Here is a 22423-nt window from a genome sequence, read left to right as displayed (position 1 = left end):
CTTGAGTATCTGATACTATGAGAGAAGAAACAACTTCTAGTTGTTAATTATAATTATAGTTAACAACTATAGTTAATTTTGGTGTATTCTGTCCTTTTCTTTAGAGAAGTTCACTGAAAATGGAAAGTATGTCTTGTGTATTCTATAGAAAATTCTTTTGGGCGCCTGGGTGGCTCAGTTGGTGAAGCGACTGCCTTCAGCTCAGGTCATGATCCTGGAGTCCCGGGATTGAGTCCCGCATCGGGCTCCCTGCTCGGCAAGGAGTCTGCTTCTCCCTCTGACCCTCCCCCCTCTCATGCTCTCTCTCTATCTCATTCACTCTCTCAAATAAATAAATAAAATCTTAAAAAAAAATTCTTTTAATATAGGTATGATTACAGATACATTCAATTATAAAAATATCAAAGGAATGGCTATTTGCCCTTCTGACTGAATAAATGAAACTGAAGTTTTCAGTTCACACACAATACAATTTTCTTTTAAATATACCCAAGAAGACAAACACTGAGATCGGTTAACAAAATTAAGAACTGAACACTGATTAGTACCCTACAAGAGCAGAAGCAAATATAAAATACAAAAAGTAGCTTTACTTAGACTTTATGAAGGAAATGTCCTAAGAAAGGCCACAGTTGGGCTATTTGGTCTCCTCTGGGGCCAGTGTGACATCTTGAGGGACCTGAGCCTCTGCTGGGACAGCTACAGGTCCTGCCACAGCAGCACTGAGATCAGATGCAGCAGGGGTGGCTTCTGGACTGGAACTAGCTCCTGTCTGACTGGGGGTGCTCTCCGTCTGACTGCAGGTGGTCTCAATCTGAGAGGCTGAGGATTCTTGACTAGAGGTGGCATCTGTCAGACTGGATAGGTCAGTTTGAGCAGGATTGGCCTCTTCTTCTGTTTCCAACTCTGTTTCCTGACTTTGAACTTCCTCACCTTCTTCTACCATAGCAGGTGGTAGCTGTAATAAAGTCTAATGAGAAAAAGAAAACATCAATAGGAACTCAAATGAAAAAAACACTGGCTTACAAAGCTAAGCTCTTATATTATCTTACTAATAGATACTGTTCAATCGAGAGTTCTCTAAAACACTGCTGGCCATTGTGTATTACAAACAAAACTCTGATGGCAATGGCCTAGATCTTGCTGACTCCAGAGATCAAAGTATGTATTAAATCTTCAGAGAAGAAAATAATATGAAAACCGATTAGCTTTTTTAGCAAAGAAATTTGCTGTAACACTTCTACAAAAACAGGGGCTGATTAGAAGTGACTGACACAACTGAAGAAAGGGCCAGCCTCAGTCAAGGAGCCATGTGAGGGGTGGGAGGAACCAAGCTTCAGACAAAACCATGGCAGAGAGGGGGCAGCAGGGCACGAAGCTTCTGTCCGCACTCAACCAGAACACTGGAGCAGCTCTACATGCTTAGCCTCCCCTTTAGAATGGCTAAAATAAAAAAGGCCATAACAAGTGTGGGTGAGGGTGTGGCGCAACGACAGCTCTCATTCGCTGCTGCTGGGAATCTGATGTAACTACTTCGCAAAATAGGTGGGCAGTTTCTTAAGAAGTTGAACACATTTACTCTATTTTTCAGCCATTCTACTCCTAGGGATTTCCCCCCCCCGCCCCCCAAATACAAAGACTGGTATAAGAATGTTCACAGCAGCTTCCTCTGTAATGGCCAAAGTTGGAAAGAACCCAAATGTCCATCAACAGGTCAATGGGTACACCTGGTAGGTCCCTACAGTGGACTATTATTTGGCAATAAAAAGGGGCTACAGGTTGAGGGTAAGATCCTTGTTCGCCTGGAGAAGGTGGGAAAGGGACTGGTGAAGGATGAGAAGGGTTACCAAGGGCACGAGGAAACTTTTGGAGATAATGACTATGTTCATTATCTTGACTGTGATGATGGTTTCACAGGTATTTACATATATCAGAACATATTAAATTATATGCTTTAAATATGTGGAATTTATCGTAGGCCAAATTATATCTAATAAAGGTGTTTAAAAAATATGGATACTACATGAATAACAACAACCTTGTTTGGTTTAGCTGGTTTCCCACAAGGAATTGAGTACTTTAAAGGTGTAGTCTGCAAAGAAGATTCTTTCTACAACAAGAAAAATAAGAGTGACTTTTGGGAAAACTCACCTGATGGTAATGATGTGTGGTCTGAATCAAGTGCATGTACATGTTGTATACGAAGTTTGCCATCTGGGGCATGTTCTTTATCATCTGGACTTCATGAGATGGTCGCTCTCCATTCTAGAAGGCCAAGAGAAAGTTAAGGACAGTGAGAAGGTTGTTATGCTAAAAGTGAACATTCCAGATGCCCATGTCTCCATCTTATGTAAAAGCACTACTAGGGTTTGGAGGACATCAGAATAGTAGCAGGACATTAAGATGTAAGTGTACGTGAGAGCCCAATAACGACTTCATAAAGAGAAGAGATTCAATTTAAATTTAGCAAAAGGTAGAGACTAGAAGGGAACTACGAGTTACTACCTTTTAATTTCAGGCTGGCAAGTGAAACAGGAGTTTGGGTCTAGGAACCCATGTGGAAGAGTGAGAGCTACAGGATCATTTGAATAGAGAGAAAAATCAACATGGCCTAAAGTATGGTCTCTAATACCTTGTATGTTCCAAAGGCAATTTTCAAGTTTATTCAGAAAGAAAATATTGAAACTATTTTTCCTATTTATGTTTTTCTAAAAATAAGCTAACATTACTGTTACTTAATATACAGACTGTCATGAGGCTGAATACTCAAAAGGTTTTTTTTTTTTTTTTTAAAGATTTTATTTATTTATTTGAGAGAGAGAATGAGAGACAGAGAGCATGAGAGGGAGGAGGGTCAGAGGGAGAAGCAGACTCCCTGCCGAGCAGGGAGCCCGATGCGGGACTCGATCCCGGGACTCCAGGATCATGACCTGAGCCGAAGGCAGTCGCTTAACCAACTGAGCCACCCAGGCGCCCTCAAAAGGTTTTTTTACTAATAAAGTGCATGATCACATACTAAAGTCCAAACTTTGTGGTATGTTTCAGAACTCTCTGGGGAAGACTGTCAATTGTGGAGGTGTGTTGGCTCCAGCTCCTGGAGACGGAGATTCAGTAGGTCTGACAGAGAATGAGGGGATGCTGCCGCAGGAGTTTCTGACAACTATCTGAGAAACACTGCTCTACCAGTGCAGGTAAAGTGGTAAAGTGAATGAAGACAATAAAAAATTTGCACTTCCCCTTAAACCATCCTAGAATAAAGACGAACAAGTTTCCTATTTATAATCAATTATAAAACGTTTATAAAGTCTCACCCTTTCTTACTGTAGATGCAGTTCAGAAAACCATAAAGGTAAAAAACTTCTATCAAGACAAAGGATTTTTACCATAAAGTAACAAATTAGCGTGCAGAATGTCAGAAATAATTAAGTGTATTAAATAGTTATTTCTCAGAATTAAGCAGGATGGCAGTATTACATGTAGGCAGGTGTTCTTTTGATAGCGGGCACTTTCTGCAAGGGTCACACGATGTGCAAAGACTGCCATGCCGTTACAACTACGAAACACGGCCTTCACAACATGGAAGGTTTTGTGTTTGTTTGTGTTTATTTGTTTGCTTCTTTTCTGGTGGCTCCGCTAGGAGCTGCCTCTTCTGAGATGTAGTGCTAGCCGTGCAGCCCTCTTGGCCTCCGACACCGGTCTCTTGAGCGGAAGATGGGGAGATGCTCTTAGTGCTTAGCCCCCTGGGTGTCGGGTAAAGCACTGGTTTTCAAGCCTTCTGCTCGTTGGCACTGCCTGATCTCCATGTGCCTCCTGGTGTGTTCCTGCAGCCTCTGCATAAGAAGGCTGTGCCTCAGACCTTGTGCTCGGAATCTGCCTGTGTAATAATCAGCCCACAAAAGACTGAGAAACTCAGAGCTACAGGACTGTGTCCAGACTTCAGAAGCTGACACTCAAGGCTTCTCATGGCCCCACCCCATCATATCATTCCACCCTTATCCTTCTATTCCTGCACTGCAGCATTTCTTAAGGAAAGAAAAAAAAAGATAAAAAAATGCACTCAGTCTTATTATAAAACAAATACACATAATTTCATCTTTTTCTTCGGAAGGAGGGAAAGAAGTGTATTGTGAACATTTAAAAGAGCTTTATTTAAAATCCAAATGGACCTCTAAGACACTGCATTAAATGAAAAATGCAAAGCCCATGGGGCGCCTGGGTGGCTCAGTCGGTTAAGCGTCTGCCTTCGGCTCAGGTCATGATCCCAGGGTCCTGGGATCGAGCCCCACGTCTGGCTCCTGGCTCGGCGGGGAGCCTGCTTCTCCCTCTCCCTCCGCCTCTTCCCTGCTCATGCTCTCTCTCTGCATCTCTCTGTCTCAAATGAATAAATAAAATCTTAAAAAAAAAGAAAAGAAAAATGCAAAGCTCAAAAGTCACAACCTTAAGATTAGTTAGTATGCTAACCTTTATGAAAGAAAGAAAACAATATAAAAAAATAAACAGGTATTTGCTTCTTTATGCAAAAGGAATATAGGAAGGATAAACCAGAAACTAAAGGGACTGGGGTGGGGGGTGAGAAAGGGGAGCAAGGAGGAGGGATATGAAAAGGGTAGCAGGAATGTGGAGGGAGGGGAGTGGCACTTCTGAGTATGTCCTTTGTTGCTGTCCCCTCCTACATTCTCCAAAGTGTAGATTTCTTCAGGGTTCTCCAAGAGCTAAGCCGTTTATTACTCTGTTATCAATTAAAGAGCTGAACAGAGGCAGTAAAGTACAGTGATTAACATGGATTCTGGAGTCACACTGCCTGGGTTTTCAAAACTTGGGATTCTCCATCTATGAGATGCATGACCAAACTACTTAACTTCGCTAATCCTGTTTCCCCATACATAAAATGGGGTTAATAAGAAAACCTACTGAACAGGACTCTTAAATGAGATGAAATGAGATAATGTATGGGAAGAGCTAATTGCCTGATACTAGTGAGTGCTCGATAAATGTTAGCATGTATTATTATTTTGCACAGAAAATCGAATTCAGTTCCACAGTGTAAGGAGCACCCTAAACCAGTGATCGGATGATCTATGTGATGCTGGTTCCTAGCTACTGTGGTCATCTATAGGAGACAGCTGCTCTATACGATGAAGAAAGAGTCCTACCTTTCTACTGGTTGGGAAAGGTTCTGTCGGAATTATATGCAGATGAAGTGGACGGGCAGTAAGCTGGCTGAAAGCTGGAGTTAGTTCAAAACAGTTTTGGAAGAGGGATACTCTTGCGAAGATATACAGTCCAAGTCTGGCTCTAGACATGGCCACCACTAAGCGACGGACATCCCTTTGGGAAACAAAATTAATTAGCATAGTTCAAGATTAATAACATATGCATGCAGCTTTTCTTCTTCTTTTTTTTTTTTTTACTTATTCTACTAAATATTCCTGTGAAGTTATGGCAATAAAAAGTTAAGCTTCTTAAAAACTGAACAGAATAAACAGATTAAGTTAATCAATATCAAGTGACTAGTTAAACCAAGTAAAGTTACTGCTTTATCACTAACCTCTATGTTGATGTTTTTGTTTTTGTGAGTGGAGGAAATCATGACTAATGCACTGATAAAAAGGTCTAAGTAGCTACATTAGAATTATGGAACAAGAAGTCAAGTCGTAAGAATGTGAAAAAGACAAAAGCATGACACAGTTAAGAAAAAAGATGGGGAGGGGATGAGGCATTATTCATGTATTCATACTGTGAGTTTTGGAGATTTTAATTATGTAAATCATAATGATGCCCCATTCAGACAGCAGCTATACATCTCAATGCTTCCGGAAAAGGAACTGCTTTTTAGAAAAGTTCGTCTCCAAATACATGTTTGATAAGCAAAAATAAGCTATTTTAGAATGCAATAGTTTTGAAACAATTTCTCAAAACATTACATCTTTGTTTACTCTTACATAAAAGTTATCATTCTAATGGAACTTGATCACTGGGCTAAGCTCCAAATAGATTTTGACTTAATGACAACATTATGAGAGCTTGGAGACTTTTCTCTTTATATCCACCAAATAAAATAATAAAATGAACTCTCATTATAGTTTTGTTAGTAAGTCATACGAGATGAAGGTTTATATAAAACTAAATGGCTGCTTTATAATAAGAAGATATTATTCCCATAAATCTCTAGCACATAAATACATCACAATAAATGATAAAAATAGGTTATTGTTTGTTTTGACAGTTCTTAATCCTGGGAGAACAAATGGTTCCATTATCCTCTAACAGTGAAGCTGAAAGACTGTGTGAGAAAAAAAGTCAGAAATCCTGTGCAATGAAAAATGTACTCTGAAGACTTTTTACCACCTTACCTCTTTTAATTTCTGATACTGTTTCTGACAAATGTAAGATATTAAGATTTCATAATAAAATGCTATCTCTGAGTGTTACTGAAGACTAAAAAGTAAATGTACTAAAATATTTAAGATTCAAAAAATTCAGAAGCAATGACAATAGTTAACGCTACAAAGAATATGATAGTGTTATACTCCAACAAGAAGCTTGCCAAACCAAATGCTGCTGTAACAATTAATTATGCTTTAAGCTTAAAAAAATTTAAAACCACTTAGCCAAAGCAGTTCAAAATTGAAGCAGATAATAAATTTCAATAATATAAAAAAGTTTTCCTTATGTACCTCAGATGGCCCACTGCCCTGGTTCGTACTAGAGAAAGAAGAATATAATCATTCTGTTGACCTTGAAATCTGTCAACAGTTGTCACCTAGGAAGAAAAAATGGGAGATACGGTATATTTTCAAAGCACAATAATAAGACTCTAGAGAGATAATTTAAATAATATGCTAGAAATAAAAATCTTATCATTAAGATAATCAATCCAAAAAGAAAACATGATCATATACTTGGAATTGAGAAAACCACTTAATGAACACTATGAAATAAACCTTAGTAACCAGATTAGGCTACGTCCCTATGTTATTACACTTACAGCACTGATCTTTACCTCTGCTGACAACCGAATTACTATCTATAGAATTAACAGTCTTCCCCTACTAGACTGCCCAACTCCCTGGATGCAGGGACCTGTTAATCTTATTACCTGGTATTCCCATTTGATGCCCAGCAGTATAACTTAGTATGCTCACTTATTATTTAACATATTCTTAGTTCTCATGGATAGCATCCTTCTGACACACAAAAAATAAACAAGTAATTTTCATAGTACTTTTTGTTCAGTTTGAAACTATATAACTAGGAAAGTTCATGCAGGTTTCAATCTGATATTGACATTCAGGCATTTATCACTTTTTCACTAATTCAACAAAAAAAGTTTAAGTGCTTATGTGCATAAGCTATAATTCATGGTCCATACCTTTAGGAATTTTACAAAACATTTCTTTTTAATCAACTTCACAGAAGTATAATTCACATATAATAAAATGCACTCCAAACTTGAAGTGTCTACTTCGATAAATTTTGACAATATATGCTCCTAGGTAAGCACCACAATGAAGATTTCCATTATTTCAGGCCCCTTTGTAGTCAAAACGGTATCCCCAAGCCCTGGGCAAACACTGATCTGCTTTCTGTCACTACAGATTACTTTTTGCTTGTCTAAAATTCCTTAAAAATGGAATCATAAAGTTTTTTTTTTTTGGCTTCTTTGAGTTGCCATGTTTTTGAGATTCATCCATGTGTTGTGTCTATTAGAAGTTCATACATTTTGACTGTTGAATAGTATTCCGATGAATAGATATACCACATTTGTTTACCCATTTACCTGTTCATGTCATTTGCGTTGTTTCTGGTTTGGGGCTTTTTTGTTTTGTTTTAAATTTTGATTCCAGTGTAGTTAACATACAGTGTTATTTTAGTTTCAGGTGTACAGTATACTGATTCAACAATTCTACACATCACCTGGTGCTTGTCATGGCAAGTGCACTCCTTAATCCCCATCCCCTACTTCACCCAACCCACCATCCTCCTCCCCATAGAGACTGTTCTCTATAATTGAGTGTTTCTTAATTTGTTTCCCCCCCTTTTGCTCATGTTTTGTTTCTGAAATTCCTTATCAGTTAAATCATATGGCATTTGTCTTTCTCTGACTTATTTTGCTTATAGCATTATATTCTCTAGCTCCATCCATGTTGTTGCAAATGGCAGAATTTTAAATGTCTGAATGATATTCCATTGTGTGTGTATAAACACACACATATCTCATATCTTCTTTATTCATTTATCAATCGATGGACACTTGGGCTGCTTCATAATTTGGCTATTGTAAATAATGCTGCTATAAACATAGGGGTGCGTGTACCCCTTTGAACTAGTGTTTTTGTATTCTTTGGGTAAATACCCAGTAGCGCAATTGCTGGATCATAGGGCAGATCTATTTTTAAGTTTCTGAGGAACCACCATACTGTTTTCCACAGTGGCTGTAGCAGTTTGCATTTGGTTTGGGGCTATCTTGAATAAAGCCGCAATTCATGCATAAATATTTTTGTGGACATATATTTTCACTGTTCTTGAATGAGTATAAGTGAAATTGCTTAGCTGTATGGAAAGTGTATGTTTAACTTTATGAGAAACTGTCAAACTGTTTTCCAAAGGTGCTGTACCACTCTACACATTCACCAGCACTGTTCTAGATTCAGAGTTCCAGTTGCTCCACATCCTTGCCAACAACTGGTACACTGTCAATTTTGCCAATTTTAGCCAATCTATTTGGTGTGCAGTGTACCTCACTGTAGTTTTAATCTGCATTCCCCTGACAAGGAATGATGGTAAGCACTTTGCATGTGCTTATTGGCCATTCCTATGTCTTCTTGTGTAAAGTGACTATTCGTTCGCCAATTTTGTATTGGGCTGTGTTTATTTAACAATGACTGTTATAGATAGGAGTTCTTATATTTTGGATTTAAGTGCTTTGCTCTTACGTGTGGATGTAATCCCTGGAAATTTCTGTTGCCAACCTGACCATGTAGAAAGCTTATCTGAGAACTGGACTCACACACTCAGAATGGCAGAGCAGAAGGATGAAATGAACCTTGGTCTTTGATGACATCATGGAGTCACTCTGTAACTCAGCGGTGGAGCCATTTCACTTTTGTCTTGTTATGAGAGAGAGAACTTTCCTTTATTACTTAAGTTTTTCTGTTATAAATTAAAGGACTCAGATATTGAGGTTCTTCTACTTCTAAGCTTTCTATATTTCAAAGTTACTCGTTTCTCATTTTCACTTTCTACATGGAGTGTTCAGTGTGTCCTTGTACTCCTTTCAACTTTGTCTCCATTTCTGTGCTTTTATTTTCTTCCAGCTCACATTTCATCTCTTCCTGAGTTATTAAATTTCTCTGCTTTGTAGCCTTCCCCACAGAAATGGTTACTTCATTAAGCATTTTAAAATTCACAGCCAAATGTGTATTCAAAGTTTTCAATCTGTTCCGGGCCAACATGTTTTTGAAGCAAATGTCTTGTCGGTACGTTTTGCTGCCCTCCTTTTTTTCCCTGTATAAATCGAGCTCGTGCTAGGTTCCTTTTTCTCACTATTTCATCACTGAATATGTGGTTTCTTAGATTAGCTACGTGCCAGAGGTTAAGCTGGGATGAGCTGGATGGTTTCCTAAAGGCTGGGTGGTTTTCACAACAGAAGGTTCTCTTTTCCTCTGCTACTGTAGAGACAAGTCTGCTTTTGGGCGAGCATGGCTCACATGGAGGCTTCTTTGAACCAATCTGGGACCAGGAAGGCTTCTGCTCACCCCAATTTCCACATCCACTGTTCAGTAACAGGAACGTGGCTCTTATGCTTCGGAGTGTGCCATTCACCTTCAGAAAGTGTTTTTGCTGGTACTTTTAAGACTGGTCCTCTAAATTCTCTTCTTCCCACATTGTCTTCCTGATCTTAGTCCCCTGATTTGTGTCACCTCACTAAAAATGTCGTTTGTCTTTCCCTCCTCCCATTTTCCTGTTACTCTTGGATGATTTCCAAGAAAAAGTGAAAGAGCTTCCATGTTTACAACTAAAGTCTTAATTTCATCATTAGTAATATATTTTTTATTCTAACCTTTCAGCCTTTTATTGATATAATCAAGCGTCTTATTTGATATTACTCTATACCACACAAAAAATTAAAAAAAAGTATAAAAAAAATAATCCTCAGGTCTGAAGGTACTACAATCTTTCCTTATTCTCAAGAAAAAACACTCTCCCACACACATACAATAAAAAGCAGTACAAATTATACCTTTGCAAAAATGACAAAATAAAAAAATGCTACAATCCTATTTCTACTATAATAGTACATAAATAATGTAATTTCATTATCCTCCATTTTACCAACAAAAAGTTTTAGGATCATTTATTTCTGATTACCATCAACAAAAATCTTCAATGTGGTAGTTGAGACAGAAGTTCACAGCAAACCAATAACACTGATAGGACTGCTAGAGAATTATTTATAGTTCCTATTATTTCATTTTCTTACATCTTAAAAGGAGATAGCAAAGAGACAAAGTAGAATAATATAAATAACTCGTAATAAATATAAATTTTCCCATCCTGCCAACATGATGAATAAGAGAACATATGATATTCACAAAATTACCTTATTTGGTCTTCCAATCAATGGATTGCTTCCACATCGTCTATTGATGATGTCACGAATAAGATGCTTTTGCCCATTATATGTTGTTAGAATACTAATCTTATCAGCAGGGTAACCAAGTAAACACATGTACATAAAAAGTGCCACTACATATTCTGCTTCTCCAAGATTCTGTAATGTAAAAATGATCAGATTATGCATTTATTTCCTTTTGTTTCAATTCTGCAGAAAGAATGGTTAACTGGCACAAGTGTTCATTTATCACACCTCAAGAAGTGAAGTCAACTTGGACAAGTGAACACCTTTCATAAAACTAAGGAATAATCCTATCCTAGGTTAACTGATAACATAACATGAAAATCAAAAAAGGAAGACAAGAAGCTGGTTTTCATGTAAAGACAAAAGTAAAATTCTCGAACACCTTCAGAAAAATCATTTATATTCTCCCCCTCTCCCTCTGCAGCCCGCACTCCCCACCCCCACTCTCTCTCTCAAATAAATAAATAAATCTTTAAAAAAAAATAGAACACTATACAATATATTTTACAACCTAGTTTTTTTCATTTAATATAGCATAAACATTTTCCTTGTCAGTAAACAAAGTTATAATGTTATCATACTTAGTGCCTATTCATTATATGGAATAGGTAATAGTGTAATTAATCCCTACCGAAGATACTTTGGTTGCTTCTCATTTCTAAAATAATATGCAGTAAAAGAAAAAGATCTGATGGACATTTTAGCATATAAGTCTTTGCAAACTTGTCCATTTATTTTTTAGGATAAATTCTTCAGAGTGAGGACACTGCTTTTAATACATACTGACAATCTGTTCACCAAATTGTTTTCCTTCTAGCATTGCATGAGTATAAAATTTCCCTAAACCTACTCCACACTGAGTATTATTAGAGGTGAAAATCCAGTCCAGTGACTTATACTTGCTACAAATCTTTTTTTGTGAATTGCATATTTTTATCTTTATTGCATTTTTCTGTTGGGGTGTATTTTAAAAAGTGATTTATAGGAATTCCGTATATATATATATTCAGAATTCAACCCACTGTCTGTTAAATCTTGGAAATAAATTTTGGTCTCCAATCAACATTTTTATGATTTCTGCCTTTGGTAATGAGCTTAAGACCTTTCTCACCCTAATGTTATTATAAATATATATATAATATATGTGTATATATTATATATTAAATCAGGATTTTCTTCTTTCTAGTGTGTTTACAGTTTCTTTTCTTTGGTGTACATATCTTGAATCTATTTGAAACAGAAATTTTTGTGTTGTGTGTGAGGTGGGAACTTAATTTTGTTTTTTCAATGGCTAGCCAAATGGTTCAATGTCACTGATTTAGGTAGTAATTCAGCTAGTTAATGCAAAATAAACTTAAAAGTTTCACATTTTTTCTCACCTGATAAAAATAAGGATTAGGTTCAGACTCTCCCACTCCTTGAAAATCTTCCACATTGATGAGCTGGAAGTCATAAAGCAAGCCAGCATTTGCTGTACTAAACTCTGGCAAGAGTTGCACATGAGGTAGGTTTCCCAGATTCTTGTATCGCCAGTTGTAGAGGTTACATAAGCTTTCCAAAGACAAACCCCGCCCCCACAAACAGGAAAGATTAGTGATGCAAAATTTGGGTTCCTAAGGAGCTGTGCTCTTCCTTTTAATTTTCACGTTCACCATTTTGCACTCATCTTTTTAGCAATAATGCTTTTTCAACTTGCCTCCCTGCTTCAAGTAACCAAAGGTCAGAAGACTTGATGATTATAGAAATGAAGCTCTATTGTGTTCTCTGAGATAAATGCTATCTTTACTCCTTAAATAATAAAAAAAAAAAAACAGGGGAGAGTCTGTAAATTGAGGAATACTTTGAGGTCATTATGAGATAGGGCCTGTACACTTAATATAAGTAAGAACTGGTGTGTTTTCTTCTTGTTCACCTTTTGTTTTAGATTTCAAAATGATATTAACTATATATCTTCTGGGGGCATGAAGAAAGGGCAAGGGACAGTAAAAAGAAGCTTTAGTTTACAAGTCACATCAATTAATCTCAGTGAATGAAGTACAGGAAATATCTCGGTCAGTTCACACCCCATGCCGAAGGCAATATAGGCACTTCCAGATTTGCAGATGGCAGGTTCCTAGACAACAGGGAATTCTACACTTGCTACTGAATATGCTATCAAATAGCTGGATCACGGAGCTGGGGTCCTTAAATAGGTAGTTCTTAAGGCTCCTTTACCTTGCCCTGGCTCTCCCTTGAGCATCAAGGTCCACAGTAGGAACTCCAACCCGGACAAAGCGAGTGAAGAGAGACTGCTCCATGTTTGAATACTTCTGAAAGGCCATATTCTTAATGACTGGAGGTAACTGGTGATGATCACCAATCATAATCCAGCGTTTCAGGCGGCTAAAACCATCTTGAGGATTCTAGAAAATGAAAAGTGAGGAGATGACAAAATACTCTGATTAATATATTGTCCTGTTGGTCTCTAATTAATCGCTCAAGAGTCCTGCTATTTAAAAAAAATGGCTTTATTGGCTTACTAATTCTTATTCACCAGTTCCAGAGAGAAATCTGGAAAATTTATAGAATGACTTGTGAACCACAAACAGGGGCCATCACCCTTATGACTGACAGTGCATGAGGGAGGGTAGAGGGATTGAGAAGGTGAGCATGGAATTACCCTACTTTAAGGTAGGGCAAGCCAAGGGAGACTCAGGTCAGAATTAGGCAAAGTGTGCATAGAAAGAAAAAGATGCAGGGAAATGGACAGATGTCAAAGTATATACTCTGTATTACAATTAAGCCAAGAGCCAGTCTGAAAACCCCCAAACAGTAAAAATTATGTCTTTAATTTCCCACATGACTACTTTGATTTCCTACTTTACACATCTTGTTCCTTGAAACATACCCTGATAAGACACATCCCAAGTTCCAAATAACTTGGCTTATAAAACAACTTTTAGAATCCAATTTATCCATAAATTAAAGCAGTCACTATTCTTAAATTGGGAATTCCACATTTTGTTTTTAATTCTTCCATAGTAAAGACTATTGTACAATAAGAAACATTCTTAAACATCGCCATTAAGCTCAGAAAAATTTAGGCACAAAATAAAGAAAAGCAATGTACTCAGTGAACATCAAAAACAATTCCAGAAACAACTCTAACAAAGGAAATGAAAAAAATAGCTCATCTACCCACCAGACTGCTTAACAATGTAATTTTCTTGATTAAAATTACTGTCTTTTCAAAACTTAAAAGATAAACTATGAATTTTTAAATAGTACTCCTGGAAACAAAACAAACTACTAAATAACCAGTGACTAGATTAAAGGAAGTTTATAGGCTTAAAATAGAATAGCAAACATAATGAAGTTAAAAAGAATTATGTAATTATGACAATTAGCACCCCAAAACTGTGTAGCTTTTTGACACTGTCCCCAGAATTCTTCAAACTCTACTTTCTTTGTCTCAGATCTCTGTTTCTTACCTGTAGAAGAAGAGGTATAAAAGTTTCTATTTCCAGGATCTGTGCAGCCTCTTCCATTAAAATGTTGTCATACTGAGAAATGGAGAAAAAGGAAAGCTTGTTAAAAAGACAGCTTGAGGGGCGCCTGGGTGGCTCAGTCATTAAGTGTCTGCCTTCGGCTCAGGTCATGATCGCAGGGTCCTGGGATAGAGCCCCGCATCGGGCTCCCTGCTCCGTGGAAAGCCTGCTTCTCCCTCTCCCTCTGCCCCTGCTTGTGTTCCCTTTCTGTGTCTCTCTCTGCCAAATAAATAAATAAAATCTTAAAAAAAAAAAAAAAAAAAGACAGCTTGAAAGCCAAACAACTACCACCATAACTATAACAACTATCCAAAAAAACCCCAAATAATTTCAGATAAAAATAACATCATATAAATTATTCAAACAGAATGTTCATAATCTTTTTTATCACGATGCCCCTGCTTTTCTAGTTCAAGTCTGTAACCTCAAGGAAGGCCCCTGAATATACAATTCTACCTTGAAGAGATCCTGCATATCATTTCTTATATTGTATATCAATTTAGTTATTTTCAACTCAGTTCCTTAAGTTCTACATAAGGAAGAATCAATTTATGATTATATATGAGGTCATTTCCATTGGTATTCTTACCCTGGGTAGTTTTTTGGGCTATTTTTTTTCCCCTTATGAATCCTACCCAGCACTTGACCATCTAACTCTATTTTACCCCTGGCATTCAATTTGTCATCAAAGCATAAAGTTTTATCTTCAAAACTCTCTCTCCATTTCTACTACCACCACCACTAAAATCTAAGCCACCACTCTGACTACTGCCAGAAATCTCTTTTACTAGCCCCTCCCCCTTCCTGGCTTGCCTCCCCTAAACCACTGATAAAACAGGCATCAGATCATGTCACCAACTGGTTTCAAACCCTTCCCTGGCTTCCACTTATCTTAGGAAAAAGATCCCTGAAAAGGCCTGTAAAAGGTGTATTAATACAGGCCTTTATTCAATTTGGCCCCCATCTTCCTCTCCTACTTTAAATGCCACCTTCCTCCTTACTAATTAAGCTTCAGCCATGTTGACCTATTTCATTTTCTTAGAAATGGCAAAACCATTCTGGCCTTAGGCCCTCTGCAGTACTATTTACTCTTCATTTTTTGTCTGCTTGGCTCTTCCTCATCTTTAAAGTACCAGCTTAAAACCCACTTTATCCATGTCTTCTCTGACCTCCCAAGTTAAACCTGATTCCACAGAACTCTCTTCCTTTGTCTCATAGCACATCACAATATGTAATTCTATCTGTATATTTACTTGTTTGATGCCTGCATCCTTCCACTAGCCCAGTTTCCAGTAACATCAGGCACTGCACACTTATAAAATAATGAAAAATCAAGTCTTTCTCCAACATAAGGAAATTTCATTTTCTTTGATGATTACTGCTCTCCCATCTGCTCAATTCTCTTCTAGATCTATTCTCAACATGTTTTCCTTCCCCTCCACTTCTAATTCTGCTTGTTACTTAGTGTGACATCCTCTTGTCTTATTGGTAAAATACCTTCTTTGAGAATCTCACTAAGTACAAATTAGAATTCCTTTGTTTTGTGTTTTTAATGTTTTCTCCTCTTATTTTGTTTCCTTGGAAGGTGGAAGGTAGTAGCATATTTACTCTTTATGCTTAATTAACTCTCTTTTATTTTTTATTTATTTTATTACGGTAATTTTTTTTTCCAATTTCAGCTCCTGCCAGGGTGCCCTGTTAACTCTGTTTTTAAATGAGTTGTTCACATATACTGTAATTTCTGTGCTACTCATTTTTACCAAACTTTGGTTGTATTTATTTGTCCAAGACAAGTAGCTGACATGAATTTCCATTGGACATCCAATGATGAAAGTTAAGGTTCAATTCTGTACTGTTCCTTATTGAAAATACTTAAAGGTATGTGGATAGGTGTCTTCTCTAGCTCTATCTGATGCTGAATTTCCCTATTACAAGGATTAATTAGGTCATCCTCATGGGAGCTTAGGAGGAGGAGTTCTAAGATCCATATTTTCTCACAAGTCCCTGTGTGGACTCTGAGGATAATAGACAGGATATGCAAAACAGAGTGGGAGCAGCTCAAGATGGTTTAAAGAGCCTGCTTTCTGAAAAATAACTCTGAAAATCTAATGCAATTTAACTTACAAAAAATGTATCTATAGATTCTGCTTTTTAAAAGGCGACTTTAATCACAAAGCAAAATTATGACACAACCATACTGGGCATATTAAGGCAGGAAAAGAGCACATGACTGTGCATGCATGTCTCCCTGGGGATGGCACAGGGTCAAAACACAATGTTGAAAATGCAAATTTATTTATTTGACACACAGAGAGAGAGAGAGCACAAGCAGGGGGAGCGGCAGGCAGAGGGAGAAGCAGGCTCCCCGCTGAGCAGGGAGCCCGACGAGAGGCTCGATCCCAGGACCCTGGGATCATGACCTGAGACCAAGGCAGATGCTTAACCGACTAAGCCACCCAGGTACCCCTAAAATGCAAATTTAACATTCTTTATTGATACAGATAAAAAGAACACAGAAAATACTAAGTGTTGAAAGAATGGCTAATCAGGGAAGTAGGGGACTGCCCTTTCTTCATGTTAAGTAGCTCTACAAGGTTTTTAAATGCATAAACCAGATGCAGGGGAAGTTTGATAAAAATAAAACTTCAAACTTAAAAATATAAAAGATCTAAGGCATACTATCAGCACTCATGCTAACTATATATGTATAGCATATTGTAAGTAAATGATTAATGAAAGTTTGATAAGCTACAAGTAATGTTTTTTAGAATATGCATGTGAAAAGCTGCACAACACCATAAAATGTTAATTATGATTGCATCATTTCCCTTGTTATTAAACCGATATGATTTAATATCAAATACCAAGCATATTTTCTATGTCAGCCCCAAGAACAAAATATTTAGGTGAAAAATTCTCACTACTAATTTGCAAAAGGGTAAGTTCACACCACTAACATAAGTTCACAGACCTTTTAATAAATTATCGTGCTTGTGCTAACCTTGCAGCTGAGGAACCTTCCATCCAAGATAGCAACTACTCTATCACCTTGAATTTATTTAGCACTTATCCTCCAGTGAGCTCACAACATTTAAAAATTGTCAGTCACTTTCATTAACAACAAATGCTTTTCTAACTTTGAATTCAAAGCAGTACACAAACCCTATTTTAAACAACAGATAAACCAACTGCAGAGAAGTTAAATGACTTGCATAAAAGTCAGAGTTTAGGCCAGTATCACTAGCAAAGTTATAAAGAGCCTGCAAATTCAAATTTACTGCTTATTTACTACATTCCACTTTAAACAAGTCATAGGTTATCAGGCTATGGTGCCCATTAGCTCTCCTGTCTTTATCATATGATGAAATCATTTTAATATCTCATCTACAGTCTTATAAATAAGAGTATTCCATATCCTTACATGGAAGGTTTTCCATCTACTGAATGAACAAATAAGTGGGAGTGGATGTGTATTTAAAACATGAACAATGTAAGATACAAATGTCTAATAGGTGAAAAACATTGTCAAATGTTATTTTTATAGCTTTTAGTTATGTTTGGAGATTTTTTAACATAGTGAAAAATCAATTTACCTTAACAAATATTACAATTTGTTTAGATAATCATATGGTTATGTTACTTAATGGACATATTACTGATAAGCAGACTTAGAAAAATCAGGTCTAGAGTTCATTAATCATATAAACATCAGGGATTATCATCACTTTCAGAAAAGACATTTTTAAGGAATTATAAATGTGAATGTCAGTAAGAGGTAAGCCAATCTTCAAGGGAAACGGCCTCGGTAAAGGAAAGGAAAGGAAAAGAAAAGGAAAATTTAAATAAAAAAATAAAAATTAAAAGAAAAAAGAAAAAGAAAAGGAAAGGAAAGGGGAGAAAAGAGAAACCTAACAGCTGAATAGATGATCAATTGAGGAATGAAACTGTAAGTCCCTACCTTGAAACCTAGCTTGACTAAATCATGTCGTTTTAAGGCAGCATGAGTACAAGTCATAGCAATGATTTTGGCTTCTTTCACCAGAAGGTATTTAGATCTGTCCAGTCCACTTCGAAGCAGTTCAGAAGCTCTGAATTCCTATGGGAGTGGGGGTCAGAGAGAGATATTTTAGGAAAATAAACACGTTTCATGCATACATTCACACAATCCAGTTTATCAGACTTAATTCCTGATTAATTAATATAATTATATCATAAACTAAGCCTAATGAATCACAATTCTGTTCATTATTAATTAGGTACTAATTGAGTTCATATAATAACTGACACTCAAGCTATAATTTGGACTGTTTTTGTATAAGGTAAAATATTGACAGTTATCAACAAGAATACTGAATAAAATATCTATCACCACAGTATCTACTCAAGGTCCTTCCACAAAAACAGAAACTTTTTCAAGTATTCATAACAAAGGAAATTTAATGCAGGGGGTCTGATTTCACAGGTGACAAAGGAGCACATAAGCCAGCCAGGGAACGAATGGCTGAGGTAACTGAGAGATGAGCAATAGCAGGAAGTTTGACCATTCCTAGGCTAGGACAGCTAAGGGAAGGAGGCAGTGGGACTGCGGTACCAGAATAAGCTACAACAACAATCATAGGAAGCCAGGCCAACAGAAACTGGAGCCATGGAAGAGATGAAACCCAAGACAATTGGTGGAGCAATATCCTAGCTTCTCTATTTCTGCCACATTTTTATTGGCTAAACCCAGCCAGAAGTCAGCTAATATGGGAAGCCAGGAAATTAAACCTCCAAGGATCAGGCCCACCTCTGACCGTGGCAGAAGATCCCCATAGAGCAGGGTAAAATGATGGACAATAGATATTAAATGAGGAGCAAACAAGCCCAAACCTAGTATCAAGTCCTATAAATTCTGAACATTATGTCATATTTCAGATATTTTTAACATTTTTGTTTTTTAAATAGTTAAAACATGACAGGTACAGGAGAGGGACTCTGTTTAAATCTCTCCCCACCCCTCCTAAGACAGCTACTATTATGAATTAAATGTTTTTATCCTTTTACTTTGTTTATATAATCATAAATATACTCTAATATTGTTTTGTAGGTTCTAAAATTATTATACTATATATTTATTATTCTGTACCTACCATCTATCCACCTACCCCCTACCAACACCACGCATTGATATTTACTGAACATATACTATGTGACAGATACTTCTCTAGGAAGTAGAGATATCATCTTATCTAAAAGGTACAAAGACAAAACAGATAAAGTCACTGCCCCTGTTACCTGAGTAATCCTAAATCATCTTACTGTGGAATCTGAGCCTGAATGTGATCCCTGAGCCTGACTGGGGCTGCTATAGTCTTCAAATGTTTTCCATCATTTGGAAGTGGCAGTCTCAGATTCCAATTCAAAGAAACACTGTTGAATCTCTTGAGGGAAGCATTCCTTTCTTAAATGCTAACTTTTACACCAGAAAAGTCAGAATAATGGGGATTGAATTTAAATCTTAATTTTTACTCATTTCTTGAACTAAAACTATAAATGTTTTCAATAATCTCACTTAAAAGTAACAATCTGGTTTGTAAGATGTGAATATTCCACATTTACTTCATTAAAAACAAAAAAACCATCTAAACTTAAAGCCTTTAAAGGCAAGTTAAAAAACCTGAGAATCCTTACCTCAAGCTGAGTGAAGATTTTCTTAATATGCCTGAAACACCCTTCAGCAATTTCCATGTCTTCTTCATAAGATCGGCCTTTAAAAATGGGCTGAGGGGCATTTGCAAAGTATTCATGGAAAGGGAAGAAAGTGGAGACTTCCGTAACATCTGGCAGTGTATTACCTTTATTTTTCACTTTGCTAATATATTCTTCCCAACGAGACATGACCTATGAAAAAAAGGGACTTGAGATTAAAATTCCTAGCTAATTATTATGTTTTAAATGATAAAATAAAAAAGAAATCTAGTAAAAATAAGATCTACTAAGTAACGGGAAAGAAAAGCAATCCCTGACCTAACAGGACTATTTCTTATCTGAGTCACTGAGACAGAGGGCCCTTTTTTAAAAGTGACCTTTAAGATTATAGAAAAAAGGTTCTTTAATCAAAAACAGAAAAACTAGGGGTGCCTGGGTGGCTCAGTCGGTTACATGTCCGACTCTTGGTTTCAGCTCAGGTCTTGACCTCAGGGTCATGAGATCCAGTTGGGCTCTGCACTGGGTGTGAACCCTGCGTTAAGATTTTCTCTCTCCCTCTGCCTCTCTTCCCCACACTGCCCACCACGCTCTCCCTCTCAAAAGAAAAAATATATGTGTATATATAAAGATAAATGAAAATATAAATAATTTATAAATATATATAAACTGGAAAGAACCTCAGTGTCATCTATGGGACTTTATCTCAGACATAACAGATTCTCCATGTATACTCAAAATGGTATTACTGATGCTTAAAAGACAAACAAAAAAACCAATTCTCTGGACAAAGAAATTCTGTATTTTTTCATTATCTCAGTTTTTCTCCATATATGGTTTTAGCAGCATTTTAGTAAATGCCAACCCTTCTCCCAGACCTTTATAATTTTTCCAATTCTCTTTAGTATATTTACAAAGCACTTCTGTTAAACTGAGTATATATTTGAAAGCTCATTTTATGACTTTTGTGATATAGTTATCCTGGTATGTTTTACTATGCCTCTATCATGCGGTTCCTGCTTAATCTCAATTTTGGTAATTCTCCCAGTCAGGGTTTCTCCAAGTGTGGTTCTTAGGCAGAACATCTGAGAGGCTAAATAAAGATTTAGATTCCTGGATACCACCTCCTACTGAAAGAGAAATCTCTGGGGACAGAACTTGACAATTTCCTTTTAAAATAACTTTCCCAATGTGATTCTTACATGTTGAAAATTGTTGATCTGTACTGTGAAGCTTCAAGTTTGTTTTTCCCAAATCGATTACTTAAGCCTCCACAAATTTATAGATTATTTCTCCTACTTTTAAAGTAGTTTTCACTGAGAGCCTAGTGATTTTTATTTTGTGCCAAATATACATTTAGGCATGATCTTTACTCCATTATTCAAAGTTCTAAACTGCCTGAGTCCAATGCAGGCTACTTTGCAAGATGATGTATATCTTCTCTGTGTCACAAGAAACCATGAAATCTGATCATTCTGAATGGATTGAACTGGTCTGGGTATCTACTTATGAGCATACACCTATTCTTTCATATACATTTTAAAATTTCAATGTTACAATTTGGACTTAAAAATATACAAATAGCATGAGTACAAAGAGAACAAAGTTATATAAAATTCTCCATTATATGATTATGCCTTAATCTGCTTAAAATTATTAGTAAACTGACTATTAAGGTTTATTTTTGTTCATTTTATTTAGTTTTCTATTTCTTAATGGTTTTCACACCTAAAAAATTAACCCTAACCAAAGCAAAAGCACACCTCTAAACTGAAGTCAAAAGAATTTTTAACTTAAACTCCTACTTTGAAATTAGTTCTAAAACGTAATTTATTTTTGGAAATTTGAAAGGAGAATATGTTTTTCTTCATTAACTGATTAATATGAATAGAAGTAGGTTACAGAATGATACTTTATTACCACTGGGTAGCTAGCATATTTAGTTATATTTCTACAGTAATAAAAACAAAAAGAGAGACTAGAAAATTTGTCAGTAGCAAGAAAGAAAAGGGAAAAAAATTTAAAAAGTAGCAACATTGGCCTTTCAGTGAATGAGTCATCAAGCGAAGCTATTTAGCCAAGATAATAAAAAATAATAGGAAATACAAACATTTAATATTCACAAATATAGCTTTGGCAACAGCATACATTTTAATCTACTCAACAAAAAAAATAGGCTTTCACGAAGAATTTCAAGAACCCATCCCAGTTTCCAACTGAAGACCGTATGATTTAAAAACTCTTAATCTCTTACCTGATATAAGAAGAAATAGCCTGCAGTTTCACAAGTATATGAAGCATCTCCTGGAACTCCTAGACTCTTTTGCAATCGTTTGACTTCTTCTAAAAGTTCTATTCTTCGAGCCAGGACATAATTAACTCTTCCATATCTAGAAATTTCAAATAAGCAAAAAAGCAAAATTATGTAATGAAGAGATTTTTAAGCAAACTGTCAGCAAAACATTTAAGAAAATCGTAACGGGGTGCCTTGGGTGGCTCAGTCAGTTAAGCATCCGACTCTTGGTTTTGGCTTACGTCATGATCTCAGGGTCGTGGGATCGAGCCCCTC

General features: G+C 36.5%; 1 protein-coding gene and 1 long non-coding RNA gene across 5 annotated transcripts in view; one reads left to right on the top strand and one right to left on the bottom strand.

The window, feature by feature from the left end:
• Positions 1-22423, top strand: part of LOC144378834 (uncharacterized) — a 101439-nt gene that overhangs the window by 75901 nt on the left and 3115 nt on the right. Inside the window, exons 7-8 of one of the 4 annotated variants that reach the window (XR_013440609.1) lie at positions 3046-3191; positions 6227-6351. This is a non-coding gene — a long non-coding RNA (uncharacterized LOC144378834). Of the gene's footprint in view, positions 1-3045; positions 3192-3827; positions 3961-5020; positions 5147-6226; positions 6352-22423 lie in introns of those variants that run through there. The other 3 variants (XR_013440608.1, XR_013440610.1, XR_013440607.1) reach the window with 3 other exon arrangements.
• The window catches only part of AQR (aquarius intron-binding spliceosomal factor), a 111529-nt gene continuing 89449 nt past the window's right edge, over positions 344-22423 (bottom strand). Inside the window, exons 26-36 of the mRNA XM_036109142.2 lie at positions 22109-22244; positions 19840-20049; positions 18128-18265; positions 14113-14184; positions 12857-13044; positions 12022-12193; positions 10604-10774; positions 6678-6763; positions 5154-5328; positions 2152-2265; positions 344-970 (exon numbers count right to left, since the gene is read on the bottom strand). Of these exons, the coding sequence (XP_035965035.1) occupies positions 638-970; positions 2152-2265; positions 5154-5328; positions 6678-6763; positions 10604-10774; positions 12022-12193; positions 12857-13044; positions 14113-14184; positions 18128-18265; positions 19840-20049; positions 22109-22244 (1795 nt within the window). The 3' untranslated portion in view covers positions 344-637. The remainder of the gene's footprint in view (positions 971-2151; positions 2266-5153; positions 5329-6677; positions 6764-10603; positions 10775-12021; positions 12194-12856; positions 13045-14112; positions 14185-18127; positions 18266-19839; positions 20050-22108; positions 22245-22423) is intronic.

Source organism: Halichoerus grypus, chromosome 8 (genome assembly GCF_964656455.1).
Source record: "Halichoerus grypus chromosome 8, mHalGry1.hap1.1, whole genome shotgun sequence".
Taxonomy (NCBI): Eukaryota; Metazoa; Chordata; class Mammalia; order Carnivora; family Phocidae; genus Halichoerus; species Halichoerus grypus.
Note: the sequence above shows the minus strand (reverse complement) of the source record. Positions and strands in the feature narration are given on the sequence as shown.